The following is a 13,734-nucleotide window of genomic DNA, read 5'->3' as shown; positions in this document are numbered from 1 at the left end:
GTATATACGCCTCAAATAAAAACACACGTGAATTATTTTCGCGTAACACTGTCAAGGTCTCAAACGACTGTGATTGGTCCATCCTCTCCAGCGCTGTGAAATGTAACAAGAATCACGTCACTGCGCTCCAGCAGCCTTTTGACTTGTATTATTTTACTAGGACTACAGACTCTACAAAGTGATTTAAAAATATGAAGAACACTTTACAAATAGTAATATTTCGATTGTTTTATAAGCAATCGTACCTGACTAATTAGAAAGTACTTAGGGCGACGAAGCTAAGCCCCTCCCAAATCTCTCGAGTTTCCGGTGTCCTACACTTCCATGCATATGAAAGCAGGTCAATGGAGCTAAGGTATAGTGTGACTGCAACATTATTGTGTTTCTGTGATCAGATACAAATGACATACAGTCAGCCCCCAGTATTTCTAGTACAACATGTGTACATGAAAAGTGAGATCAGCGTATTTACTTTACATTACTGCACTTGGCAGCTGCTTGTATCTTACAAGGCATTCAAGCAATACATTTATACCTGTCTGTGTGTGAGTTCCCTGGGAATCAAACCTATGAGCATTATTGCAATGCTCTACCTACTTACATACATGGCAAAAGATGTGGGAGAGCGACATAAAAAGAAAAGTGATTTACAGTAGCTTCTGTCCTCTTTTGTCTCACGTCAACAACTGGTTTATTGTTTTACATTCGTCTTAATGTGTGTCTTTACTTTCGCTGCAGTATATGTTTTACTGACTTACTAGCTTTTGTGAAATTTTCACTAAGTTATATGGGCGAGCGAGCGGTCATATGACTGTCCCACCGTTAGTGACATACCAAAGGTCATTCTGGCTTTCTGTCCATTCCTTAAAGCTTCACGATGGCTCTTCAGCAAGACGTCCTGCTCTTTCTTTGCTTTTTACCCTTTGCTAATGCTCTCTACAAGCAATGGATTCCAGACACAAATTTTGAAAATGCAACCAACTGGGATAAAGGCTCAATACCGTGCGGTAGCGACCAAGTGGTGTTTCTGGCACAGAGGAAAGTGTCTGTTTACGTAGAAACTGCTCACACCATCACTGGAATGAACTTGCCGATGGACGGGGAGTTTATCCTGATGTCTGGAGCTGGCTTTTCTGTGAGAGATGGTGGAGATCCTGGCTGTGGGTCTGGCGTTACGGCTCATTTTAAAGACTATGAATCTTTGAAGTGGTTCGACCCGTCGCTGTGGGTGGCCGCGACCACTGTCGACGACCTGCACAGGGGTACGTATCAGTTTTCAGTCCATGAGGAGAGCGTCCCATGTCGGTTTGAAGACGTTGTGTTTCAGGAGGCCACCTCATTCCGCGTGGATGTTTCTTCGAATCATGACGTCCACGTGAAGAGCATCTCCGTACTTGGGAAGAAGTTCACCAGCAGCTCTGAGTTCTCCCATTTTCTGTCTTCTGGTTCCGGCAAGCTCCAGTTTCACGGTTCTTCATCCCTTAGCATTGGTGGTGCAGGCTGCAGCGACATCACTGGATGCATCTGCGGTAATTCTGTGAATCGTGACAAGATCTGCGCGAATGTGAAATGCGAGTCATTGGGTTGCAGGAAGCCCCTGCACCCGGTGGGACATTGTTGTGATGTCTGTGGTGCCATTGTGAACGTTCAGTTCTCTTCCAACTTCAACTTCGAGTCATATCGCCAGAGGCTTCAGCACCTGTTCCTCAGCATGCACAAATACGAATTGATACAGCTGGCCATGTCGAAAGTTTTACAAGAGCAGAGGCTGCTGGGAGTGATTCCTTTCGGATCCTCTCAGGAGATTCAGGTGCTGCTTCTGGACCAGAACATGGGCCAAGAAGCGGGAAAGCTAGCTGAAGCCCTTGCTCGTGACATAGCAAAGGACGTCCACAACCACGGCTCCAACCTCGGCATCAGTGCCATGGAGTTCCAGGCATCCTCAGGAGCGAGCAGCAGTGACGCGACTGGGAACAGCGCGGGGCTATTGACCGGTGCCGTGCTGGGCTCTCTGGTTGTGGTGGGTTTACTAGCAGTCCTTACTGTGCTCTACCGCCGTGGCATTGTTAAATTACCCAGGATGCCTAGCATCCCCTCACTCAGTAAATGGAAGAACAGTAGTGACATTGGCGAGCTGGGTGGCCCACTGGACCGGGGTTTTGTTAACCCCATGTTTGACAAACCGACCATGATGCCTGAAGAACCGGTACTGTACGGGACAGAGACTGTGAACTCTATCACCCTAACTCAGTCAGGGGTCCATTTCGTAAATCCCGTTTATGATGAAAGCGACTTTAATGCATGAATGTGTAGTATTACCACATATGACAACAAAAGAAGCAACCTAAAAGACTTAACAGATTTAAATGTGACGTAAACCTTTTAACACAATCGCTGTAATCTGCATTTAAATCTCCAGATTTCAGTTAGTGCTTGTGGGCTAATGGTAAAAAATGGTAAAAAAGCATTATGAATCTATGTTGGTGGAAAGCTCTTCTCTTCTAAATTGTATCAGTTTTCATACCTCTGTAATTTTCTTGATTCAAAATAAAAGCATGCCTATCAGATTTTATTACTTTGATTTCATTTGTATTTAAAACATTTTAAAAAGATGAAACCTTTACCTAGCACAGGCACACAAAATAAATCATGTGCAATGTGCTGTTTGTTGCCCAAACATTTACCTTTCAAATATCAAAGACATCTGTTCTTCACATTAAAAATCATTTTGTATCAATTTCAAAGAAGTACAGCCCTAATATCAGATTACAGTTTGGATTGGGAAACTATAAAAGAGTGCTATTCCTGTGGCTCAGTGGTTATAGAATGACGCTAGCAATGCCAAGGTCATGGGTTCGATCCCAGGGGATTGCACATAGTCAGAAACAAATGTATAGAACAATGCAATTTAAGTTGCTTTAGATAAAAGCGTCTGCCAAATACATAAATGTAAAATGCTATTGGATTCTTGTTTTTATCAGGCTTACTAATAAACATATACTGTAGCAGTCAAAATGTGAAGCCATATTGAAAACAATGATATTTTTTCATTTAAAAAAGGAAATAAGCAGAATGGTTTTATAAACCAACGAAATGACTTTACTAAATGGTCGTTTAAGCAACGTCATGATGAAAGGTCAGACTTGCCTCATTTGAAGCGCACATGAGGCTCAAACGTGTGTTTTCTGCATGCCACTTCATTCTGTTAAATTACTGTACATGATCTTTGTCCTTTGTTGTCAGATGAGAAATTTTGCCTGATTATTGCTCTGTCAACATTTTCATCTTCACACCTATAATAAAAGGCTCTCTGTGAGGCAGTTTGCTGAAAGAGATGTTAAGCAATACTGCAGTACTAAACAAAAGTAAATGTGCTTTATTAGCCTATTATTTACCAAAATTTATGGTCCAGACCAAGTGTCAAACATTTTTTCTTCAAATTTCTCCTGTAGCTCAGTGGTTATAGAGCATGGCGCTAGCAACGCCAAGGTCATGGGATCGCACATACTTAAAACAAATGTATATTGCAATGTAAGTCGCTAAAGCGTCTGCCAAATGCATAAAATGTTTAAAAAAAAGTAACATATACCTTGTTGTCCAAGAATGTTCAATTGAAAATCGTGTGATAATACTTTATGTACACTTTGTAAGTTTGAATGGGTTTGATGATCCTAATTCATTTTCTTTATCAGTGTGTATGTTTAAAGCTGTCACATAATTTCAAAAAATATCGTAACGCTTTACAGCAAGGTTCCATTTGTTAACATTAGTTAACTACATTACATTCATAGACAAAACAGAAAACGCTTGACAGAAACGGCAAGGTTATAAATAAATTGTTTAATAGTTACAAACAGATGTCAATACACTGTAAATTAAGTTGACATATGCGTTATAAAATATAAATGGCTGTAATCGTTGTTTGTGGTAATAAATATTGAGTGAAGACAAACGTAAACACTTGAGCACATGTGAACATTGGAGAGCCTGTTCTACCGCAGCCCTGTTTACAGACAATACGCTTCAGTTCAATAAGAAGGAACTGCTTTGATAACTGCGACATTGTGACTTGCTTCTAATGAGCTAACAAAGAGCTCACTGTCTAAACTAAGTCACAGCTCAAAACCCAATTACTCATACTTGACAAAATGAGTTATGGCCAAATACATGTAAACAAATGCTACACTATAATCCTTCATACAGTGCAGTATAAGCTGCAAAACTGTTGGATTCCGTTGGATTCCTTTTACATTCCACAATTGATGAGAATTTCAGCTATAACAACTAACCAAGGATGCATTCGCCCACATCACGTATCTAAACCTTCTGTATATGCGCGTGTGTGTGTGCACGTCTGTGTGTATATTGTGTGTGTGGAGTTGTGAGTCCGTGTTTTGTATGTTGGTGTGTTTGAACCGGTGTGTGCGTGTCTGTCTTCTGTGCATTCACCTTTTTTGTTTTTACTTGTATAACTTTAAATGTTTTGCTTGTAGTCAATATGATTCATGTACAGCTGCTTTGAAGCTACAATGAAAATTGTAAAAAGCGCTATATAAATAAAGTTGACTTGACTATATAATAGCAAGTAGGACGCCTACATTAGGTTTAAAAAAATATTCATGACTGTGTTGTGTACTACATATTTTGTGTGTCTAACAAAAATACTGAATTTAAAATAGAAGCAGAGGCACTGAAACGTTGGCCCCATGGGGGCAGAAATATTACGAGACTGAGAGTGCGTGTAATGAGATGTGACCTCAATTTAGCTCTCTGCATTTGCCACATGACACATAATAACAAAGTCAATCAACTTTAACATAATTACCATATTCGCTACTTGTGTGAGTCACAGAGGTAATCTTGTCCTTCAGTTATTCTGATCTTTTAGGACCCAAAAAAGCTAGCAAGCTTGTCTTCCGTTGGCCAAATGTAGAAAAACTTTAAACAATCCCTGAATTAAGGAAAATGCTGGGAGGTTTCAAGCCATTGTAAAATATGGGCAAACCCAACCGTTGGGTTTCAATTAACCTACTGTGTGTCAATATTTTACCCAACTTTAGGTTGAAACAACCCAGCATTTTTAGACTGTTTCAACATGATATTTTTCTTAAGGTCAAAACAGACATTAGGGTCATAACTCTGTGTCCTCTATACAGCCTGGGTCTTCTATGGTCTCCAGTCGTCGCTGACAGATATCCATGATCTTTTTGCGGGGTCCCAATGGGATATGAATGCCCTTAAGGTCATTATCTGAGCATAGCAACAGGGCATCCAGGTCAATTTTTTCTCTCTTGAAGATAGGAATGAATTCATTCATACTCTGTGTGGCCAAGAACACTTCCAGTGGACTTGTGTCAGGCTCATCATCATCATCCAGCCCCAGTTCCACCTCTTCCCATGGCAGCTCCTGCACGTTCCTCTCCTGCAGGCTACGGGCACTTCCAATGCTGTCGTCGTCCATATTGGGCAAGCGCTGCATTCGGCTCTGCAGGCGCACATTATTGACTCGTTCGCTGCCTGCCAGACTGCCTTCATCCCTCCGTCCAATGCCAAAAAGTCCACCGCTCACATAGTTGCGGCGGAAAACCATAGTGCCAAGCCCGGGACGGTTGAAGAGCGAGTCGTGACCCGAGTCGGTGCTGATCTCTGAGTGTTCCACGTCGTGCCCATGCAGGTCGGGCTCGCTGATGGCACGTGAGATCGCATCCTCGTTATCGCTTTGGAACATGTCACGTATGTTGCGACGGGATCGATCCTTTGGATTGACGTACGTGCCCTGCTTCAAGAACATGACGTCGTTGCCAAGTTGTAGTCCAGACAAAGAGCGAACGCTCTTTCTTCCATCTTCATAAATCTTAAACGTCCCGTCACCTTGCTTCTTCTTCTCGAGCTTCTTCTGGATCTTGGTTTTGCCCCTGGCTGTGGCATGAAGAGTAGCCTAGAACAACAAAGACATTTTATCACCTGAATATGTAAACGGACATGGCAATTGCCCTCGAAAAAACACTTAGATGGAAACAGAATCGTTGAGAAGATGCTAGACCTGGGAGTATGGCACGCTAGTGGCGGTGTTGAAGGGATGTAACTTGCGACTCAAGGTGCTGCTGGTGTAGCTGGAGAAACTCATGGCATCAGAGAAGGATGCTTCTGTCGTCTCTCTCTGGTATTTGCGTTCCATACGCCGACGGTGCTTCTGCTGCAGTTTGACGCATTCTTTGATGCGCCGTTCGGCGTCGCGGAAAGCTCGGTCCTTCAGCTTGCTCACTAGTTTGGGGTTGAGGGCCGTCTGCTTGGCAGCGATGGAGTCCAGATAGCGCACGCAGTCCATGTGATTCTTGGTGGCAGCCATGTCCAGAGGCGTGTGGTAGTCGTTGTCCAGGCACCACACGTTGGCACCGAACGACACCAGGAAGGACAAGCAGTTGAGATGACCATTGGCAGCGGCCAGGTGGAGTGGCGTGTTCCCCCATATGTCACACTTATCTGGGTTCCCCCTGTAAGAGGAGCCGAGAAAGATCCATATCAGGTGTGGCATTGAAGTATGACCTCTGTCAGACCCTATGCCATTTAATTTACAGTATATACTATGGGTTATATAATATATTTATATAATATATATACAATGGCTGCATAATTCACACTTCCATGTGTGAGGTGAGACTGGACAAGGCTTGTCTAAGATGTCATCATCACTGCTTTTAGATCCTAAGAATAGCCGTGAGCACGTTGACAAGCCCATGATTTTTTGATTATGTTTTTAGCACTGGCTTGTCATCCGTGAAAGGGAGTGAATAATGTATAAGTCTATGAAACTGACACAACTGACAGTATGCATAGGGTGCATCTACCGTGTAACATGATCAACTAAAAGGTACAAACAGTTTTCTTTCTATATTGCATTCAATCTGAGGGCAAATATACTGAAGTCTTCATGGAGTGAGGATGATATAAACCAGTAATTCAGGGTCTAATGCTGATTTTGAGCACTGGATCTGTAATCTGACCAGTGGTAACTCATTAGGTGTCCTCTTACTAGGAAGAACGATAGGGTGCCAATGATGTCACACAAAATTCCTGTGCTCAGAATGTAACCACGAGCCCAACTAACAAAGAAGAAAATCAGCATACCCTCGCGAAAATTAACCATGGCTTTTGTCAGCATTTATTACACGGCGCGTTGAAACGCTTGATTCTGATTGGCCAGTCGCGACATTTGCAGGTTCGTTATTCCCAGATAACATCCACTCAAAACTAATAACACACAGTAACCCTGATGCTGCAAATCATTTTGACAGGAACAGTTTAATATTACACAAAAAATAAATGTCTTTTAATAACATATATGACACTATATTTACAAATGATTAAACCAAATTGCCTGATTGTGACATTTGAAAGTCGTTTCTTACCTAAAAAATGAAAGTAAATGGCTTTTCCTCCCAGAAGGTCTGCATTCGGTAAAAATTAGCTAATAAAATATTTCAAAATCACATTTTATGTCCAGTTTTTTTCTCATGTGGCAAGTAGACTTGTAATGACTGGGATAATGTACAAGCAGCCATCTGTTATTGCGAAATAATATTTATTTATGCGATAACAACCGGCTGCCTGTACATTATCCCTTACGTATTAATCCTTGTTAGTGTTAGTTCATGTGAATACAATTACTCATGTTAGTTTACAGAGTCTAACTAATGTTAACAGTCACAACCTTTGATTTCAAAATGTTAGTAGTAAATGCTGAAATCAACATGAACGAAGATTAAAAAATGCTGTAGGTATTGGATCTGAAGAATGCTGAAATTTGCACTTTAGACGACCTGGCTCTGCATCCGTTACATTGATGGTAAATATCTGAATGCACACGTTAATAAGATTCAAGGTTCTAATGCATCAATGTTTTTTATTTGAGCTTTAGGAGTTTGCTTCAACTATTGCACTGCCTAGCCTGATGAATATTTAATGAGAGACAGGTGAAGCCCTGCACTGCTGCATTATTCATAAGAAAAGCTGCAAGGTTTTCACAGTTAGTTAAAGGAGCTGTGTGCCATATTTGGATTATGACCCACTCATCTGCCTGACCTTGATTTATGGCATGCCAAAACGTTAATCCCATATATTTATTCAATTATCATACATGTTATAAACAATATCTGTCAGTTGCTGTGTGTAATTTGGGGATTGTTTTGTCTTTATTACTCTACGAAAAAGACCCAAACTGTGGAAATGCTTTGCTTTACAAGCAGCAAATCTCAGGATAGCCAGTGGCTTTCAGTGCTGAAAACACACAGCTTTCATTAAGCCACTGCTGTGGAAAGCAGGTCAGCTGTGAATAAACCTTTTGTGTTCACATTTATCAGCATTCAATCATAGGCATTAACAGCTCGACCTAAGATCAAACAATGAGTGACTGGTAATGTCACAGTCAGTGATAAAACAACTCAATTCAAATGAATTACAGTAACAAGGAAATAGGAGGGGCAACATGGCCATTATAAAAACATTTACATTTGTGTGGTTGGAATATGCTTTCACGCAAAGCAGGCAACAATACCTTTACTGTAATTCTTCATTTCACCAGTCCATGCACTCCTTGAGAATTCAAAACCTCAGGCCATGATCTACACAGAATGAGCAACAGGACACAACAAACCACCCAAAAACAGCAAGCCTATACAGCCCATGCTGTAGAAAAGCTATATTAACCTATTATTTACTTTTCCTGATATGATAAAACTATAACATTGCAGCCTAGACAATATTATGTGTAGCTCATGTCAGTGTAACTGAGAAATGTCATCAGAAGTGTAATGAGGGGGTGCAGAACATCATGTTCCACATCCGATTAACCCAAACATATATATGCCCAGTTACAATCCTTCCTGACATCACATCAGCATTAGGGACGGTGAACAGAGCGCTGCGCTGCGCGGCGCAGGTCTCTGCGTAATGCCGTTTGAGTTGCGTACACACAAACATACGGGCTTCTTGCTAAAACTACGCACAAACAGTCTCAAACATATTCGTTTAATCGATAAGATCTACGACACGAGTGACCGCAGAGCCCAGTCTTACCCCCTCCCCGCGATCAGACGCAGCGCGTCCATGTTGCCGTGGTACGCGGCCCATAGGGTCGGTGTCATGCCATCCTCATCCGGAGCGTTCAGATCCTTGCGCGTCGCTTCTTTCAACAAGTCAAGGTAGCCATCCCGAGCTGCCTTGTGGTATTTGTCATTCATGGTGATCTCTAACTTCAGCCTCCATTACTCTCTCACGGTATCCGCGCATCGGCTCTGAACCCCTGACCATCCGCAGCGCGCATGAGACACTTGGAGTTTCCAAGGACACCTCGGACGCGCCGCAGATCGTGAGGGTGTGGCCTCGGTTTTATTCTGACAAAAGTCATCACAATATTGTTTCCTTTGTACGTTTCAAAATGATACATGATTTGAATTCGTTTCATTTAGGAAAAGTAGTACAAGTAATTCCAGTATCAAGACCAGCGTTTGCTGAGTTCGCCAGTTAGCCTACTGTAAAAACTATGTGAAGTGAATCTTCCTGTAAAAAGCTCTAGCTAGCATCATCTTTAAGGTGTCACTCTTTTGGAAAGACATTGAGACAGTAGGGTAGACATTTAAGTGTGGATTTTAACTAGGCAATAAATACAGTATTTTTTATGAAGTCAGTGAATGTTTACATCAGTGTTCTTTATGGTGCCTATATACAGTATAAATCACTGTGTTATGTGACATACATCCATTGATGTTTCATGATTTGTGATATGTAATACACATGTCAGTATTTTTACACATTTTGTTCTGATCATGTGTTCTGTGTGTGTTGTTTCTGACAGGTTGTAAACTTGCTGTGTCACTGAGTGCAAATATATGTCATGAGGTGGCACGCTCCACAGAAGGCCAGCGGCTCCTATTCATGGTAACACAAATATCAATGTCACTTATAATAATTTTATAATAATAAAATCATAATAATTTCTTTTTAAAAGCACCCGCTGATTGAATAAATCTAAGTGTGCATGAGTCAAAGTTAATAAACATTCAGCTTGACGTTTATTCCTAGATTATTTAGATATGCATTAAATGCTTATGCTTCTCCTTTGGAATGTTGGATTTGGCAAGTCGTTGAATGGGAATGTCAGTGTACAGTTTGAAACATATAAGCAAGAATAATGTTTCGTTGCAATGACCTTCAATTGTTTTGTTTGTTCAAATGTTTACTGAGAGAATTAGGTTGGATATTTCAATTATTCTGAAAAGCGGATGTAAGTAAAGTAAATAAAGGCTTAATATTTTGAAAACAGGTACGATTTAGGTCAATAAAAGCCTTATATTTATCGATGGCTAAGAGCTAAGGGTGTCTGATTAACTCCACCGTCACCAAACAGAGAATAGAAAACGTGCAGGTAGCCGTTGGGTTAAACACTGTTATCACAATAGCCAGGAGCGATTGGCTGGCTGTGATCCAGTGCAAGCAAAGGTGAAATCTATGTAGACTTCCAATATTACCTCGTCAGAGGGATGCACGTCCACTAACATACCGGTTACACGCAGTGCTCTACGTAAGCGGATGGGAAAATGGTGATTGGTTGGTCAACTATGCGGGTTTGAGTATATATGCAGGCTGAGGAAGGTAGACAAGTTCAAAGCATTTTACCGGGTGAAGAAGTGGGTTTACGTCGGCTTTGAGGACTTGTTTTATCTTAGACTCGGACGCTCAGAATTTACAGTTGCTTGTGCTTTCTTGCGAACAGCTCTGCCAACTCAAGCAACATGACCGCAAAAGAAGACTTGGAAGCCAATGACAGCCAGATATCCACCATCCAAGTGGCAACGCAGGGAGAGACAGCACAGAATGCGGACAGCCCGGCATCTGCCCACTGTGGGGTCAGAAAGATGGAAAGAGCCCGCAACTGGGGCTGGCTTCTGTCTGGATACATCTCCTTAAATGTCCTGCTCCTGGGAATTGTTTTAGTCAGCGGAAGCGTCTTCAACGGCACCCAGATTTCATCTTCACACCTGCAGATTTACCTCATCTTACTTGTCGTTCTCACTACCATCTGGATGGTTTACTACAAAGCCCACACATGTAGGGTGGACAGTGCCGTGCTATACAAAGATAGCCATGCTGGACCGGTCTGGCTGAGAGGTGAGAATTCATTCTTACTGAAGCTGGTCAATGACTGAAATGCTTTGGATTACATTGAATCAAAACTTTTGGTGAATGAAAATGTTGATCTGTCTACATGAGATAATCGTGCAGTAATGGTTTGTAATGATGTATGTGTAAATGTTACTAACACTCTGTGTGTCTTCTTCAGCTGGCTTGGTTCTGTTTGGCGTCTGCAGTGTTCTCATGGATATTTTCAAGATTGTTTACTATGTGGGTTATGCACACTGTGAGTCAGCCGTGAAGATAGTGTTCCCTGTTGTGCAAGCGGTGTTTGTTATTGTGCAGGTAAGTAAAAAAACTTTAATTGAAATTGCATTTCCATACAATACATTTTTTAAGTATAATCAGTATTTTTATTTAATAAATATATATTTTTTATAAACACAAAATGCTTATGATTTTTTATATGCCACCACTGTTAAAAATATTACTACGTAATTGTTGTTTTGTCTTTTTTCTGGCCTGGTATCTAATATTGTTTTTTGATTCTAACTGTGTTTTTTAAACATACTCCATTTCAGACATATTTTCTCTGGGTTCATGCTAAAGACTGTGTACAGCTACAGAAACGCATCACACGGTACGTTTTTCTTGTGATATCAGACTGACTTGCCTTAAGTGTAGTCAATGGATTTCCTTGTCTTTTGCTATCTTGACCAGAACACCAGGTCAGGGGGAGAAAGGTGATGGGAAAGTCAGGCAAGCGTAGGTACATTATCACACCCATTCAGATCGTAAAGGAAATGAAGCATTTGTAACCACAGTGTTTGTGACGTCTCGTGTGTGAAGCAATGAGCATACATTTTAAGGAAATGTTTGCCAGGCTGAGGATTTGATAGGAAACCAAAATGTCGCATTCAGTTTGTAAGAAACGAGGGCCGGGTATCACTGTATAGTAATATTTACCCTCTCTTTGTAGTTATGGTCTGATGTTGACCTTGTCAACAAATCTGGTGGTGTGGATGACCGCTGTGACGGAAGAATCGCTCCATCAGACCATTATTCCAGACGACTCTAACAGTTCATCCAACACCCCCCACGGCTTCAACTTCTCACTGAAAGGGTCAGGTCAGTAAATGCATATTACACTATGAATAAATGAATAAGACTCACTAAGACTAACCAGAAATCCCTATATCCAAAGTCATAATGAAAAATGCTTTGGCTGGCATCTCTCATAGACATTCTCCGTCCTCTTGTTTTCAGCCCCCGGCAATTGCAAGTGCATCCACGATTTCTGCGACGTCTTCGAGAAAGCTTTCTATTACTTGTACCCTTTCAACATTGAGTACAGCCTCTTCGCCTCTGCGATGGCCTACGTCATGTGGAAAAACGTTGGCCGCCAGATGGACGAACACCACGACCATCTCCGTTTCAGGCTGTGGGACGTTGTGGTCGGTCCAGTGGCCGGACTGATCGTTCTGGTGGCGGGTCTGGCTACGTTCGTGGTGTACGAAGTGGACGTGTCCAAAGGGGACCCAAACAAGAAGGAGGACGCTCTGACGATCTATTACATCATGAACATAGTCACCATCACGCTGATGTCCATAGCGACGCTGAGCGGCTGTATCATCTTCCAGCTGGATAAGAGGGAGCATGTGTCCGAGAAGAACCCCACGCGGAGTCTAGATGTGGGACTGCTTGTGGGAGCGTCTCTGGGCCAGTTCCTCATCTGTTACTTCACCATCGTGGCCATGCTGGCGTCAGGGGTCAAAGGGCATGTGAACGGGCTCACTCTGGCCTCTTCCATTCTAACTGTGATCCAGCTGTGTCTACAGAACTCCTTCCTCATCAAGGGCCTCCACCGGAAGCCTTTCAAAGAGACACCAACGGCCACCGTCTTTGCTAACGCCAGGGTCGTACAGAGGGACCCGGATAGACGGAACAGCTCTATCGTTCCGGCTCACGCTCTACCCATCACCCTGACGCTGCTTCAGGGCCGACTCTCCTGGAAGAGGAGGATCCTCAAGGAGATTTGCGCCTTCCTGCTCATCTGCAACGTAATTGTAAGTACCTGACTTTCGTAGATCTGGGGCAAATCCACAGGACACATCATTGCATGTGGGACACGTGGGAGTTCTTTCACATCACAAATGTGATTTCTAATTCTGGGTTTTGGTTTGTTTTTTAGCTGTGGATCATCCCTGCCTTTGGAGCCCGTCCTCAGTTTGACAACCCTGTTGGATCATACATCTATGAATTTAAAACATGGGTAGCTGTGGTGAACATTGGGATGCCATTTGGGATCTTTTACCAAATGCACTCAGTGGCCAGCCTTTTTGAAGTGTGCCTTGCCTCATAAACTGCCCACTTAAGAACTCTTCTAATGCACATACATTTGTAATATATATATATTTTATATTATATTTTTGTTTAACTAAAATATGTTATTTTTATTGACAATATTATGTGTAAATGTGTAGGAATCTGTTGTTGTCTTAGATCATGCTGAAATCATTTGACATGTGTGCATGATGTCTCTTCTGAAATATGGCGTAACGCTGTTACGGGCTGTAGCGATGCAATGAAATACTCTGGAGTAAA

General features: G+C 42.0%; 3 protein-coding genes across 3 annotated transcripts; 2 read left to right on the top strand and 1 right to left on the bottom strand.

Moving 5' to 3' along the window:
- The first annotated feature begins 329 nt into the window (after nucleotides 1–329).
- otop2 (otopetrin 2) lies at nucleotides 330–13,730 on the top strand. The gene is made up of 8 exons (XM_057345180.1): nucleotides 330–355; nucleotides 9,854–9,936; nucleotides 10,772–11,166; nucleotides 11,339–11,475; nucleotides 11,712–11,770; nucleotides 12,110–12,258; nucleotides 12,397–13,196; nucleotides 13,322–13,730. Exons 2-8 carry the CDS (start codon nucleotides 9,893–9,895, stop codon nucleotides 13,490–13,492), a joined length of 1,755 nt encoding a protein of 584 aa, XP_057201163.1. The 5' UTR covers nucleotides 330–355; nucleotides 9,854–9,892; the 3' UTR covers nucleotides 13,493–13,730.
- On the top strand, nucleotides 808–2,305 carry amn (amnion associated transmembrane protein). The gene is made up of 2 exons (XM_057346355.1): nucleotides 808–821; nucleotides 871–2,305. The coding sequence occupies exons 1-2, from the start codon at nucleotides 808–810 to the stop codon at nucleotides 2,303–2,305; spliced, it is 1,449 nt and encodes a 482-aa protein (XP_057202338.1).
- ush1ga (Usher syndrome 1Ga (autosomal recessive)) lies at nucleotides 3,866–9,347 on the bottom strand. The gene is made up of 3 exons (XM_057345182.1): nucleotides 9,076–9,347; nucleotides 6,044–6,494; nucleotides 3,866–5,938 (listed from the first exon to the last, which is right to left on the bottom strand). The coding sequence occupies exons 1-3, from the start codon at nucleotides 9,237–9,239 to the stop codon at nucleotides 5,132–5,134; spliced, it is 1,422 nt and encodes a 473-aa protein (XP_057201165.1). The 5' UTR covers nucleotides 9,240–9,347; the 3' UTR covers nucleotides 3,866–5,131.
- Nucleotides 13,731–13,734: the final 4 nt, after the last annotated feature.

This window comes from Triplophysa rosa, linkage group LG11 (assembly GCF_024868665.1).
Source record: "Triplophysa rosa linkage group LG11, Trosa_1v2, whole genome shotgun sequence".
NCBI classification, from domain to species: Eukaryota; Metazoa; Chordata; class Actinopteri; order Cypriniformes; family Nemacheilidae; genus Triplophysa; species Triplophysa rosa.
This window is presented reverse-complemented; position numbering and strand designations above follow the sequence as displayed.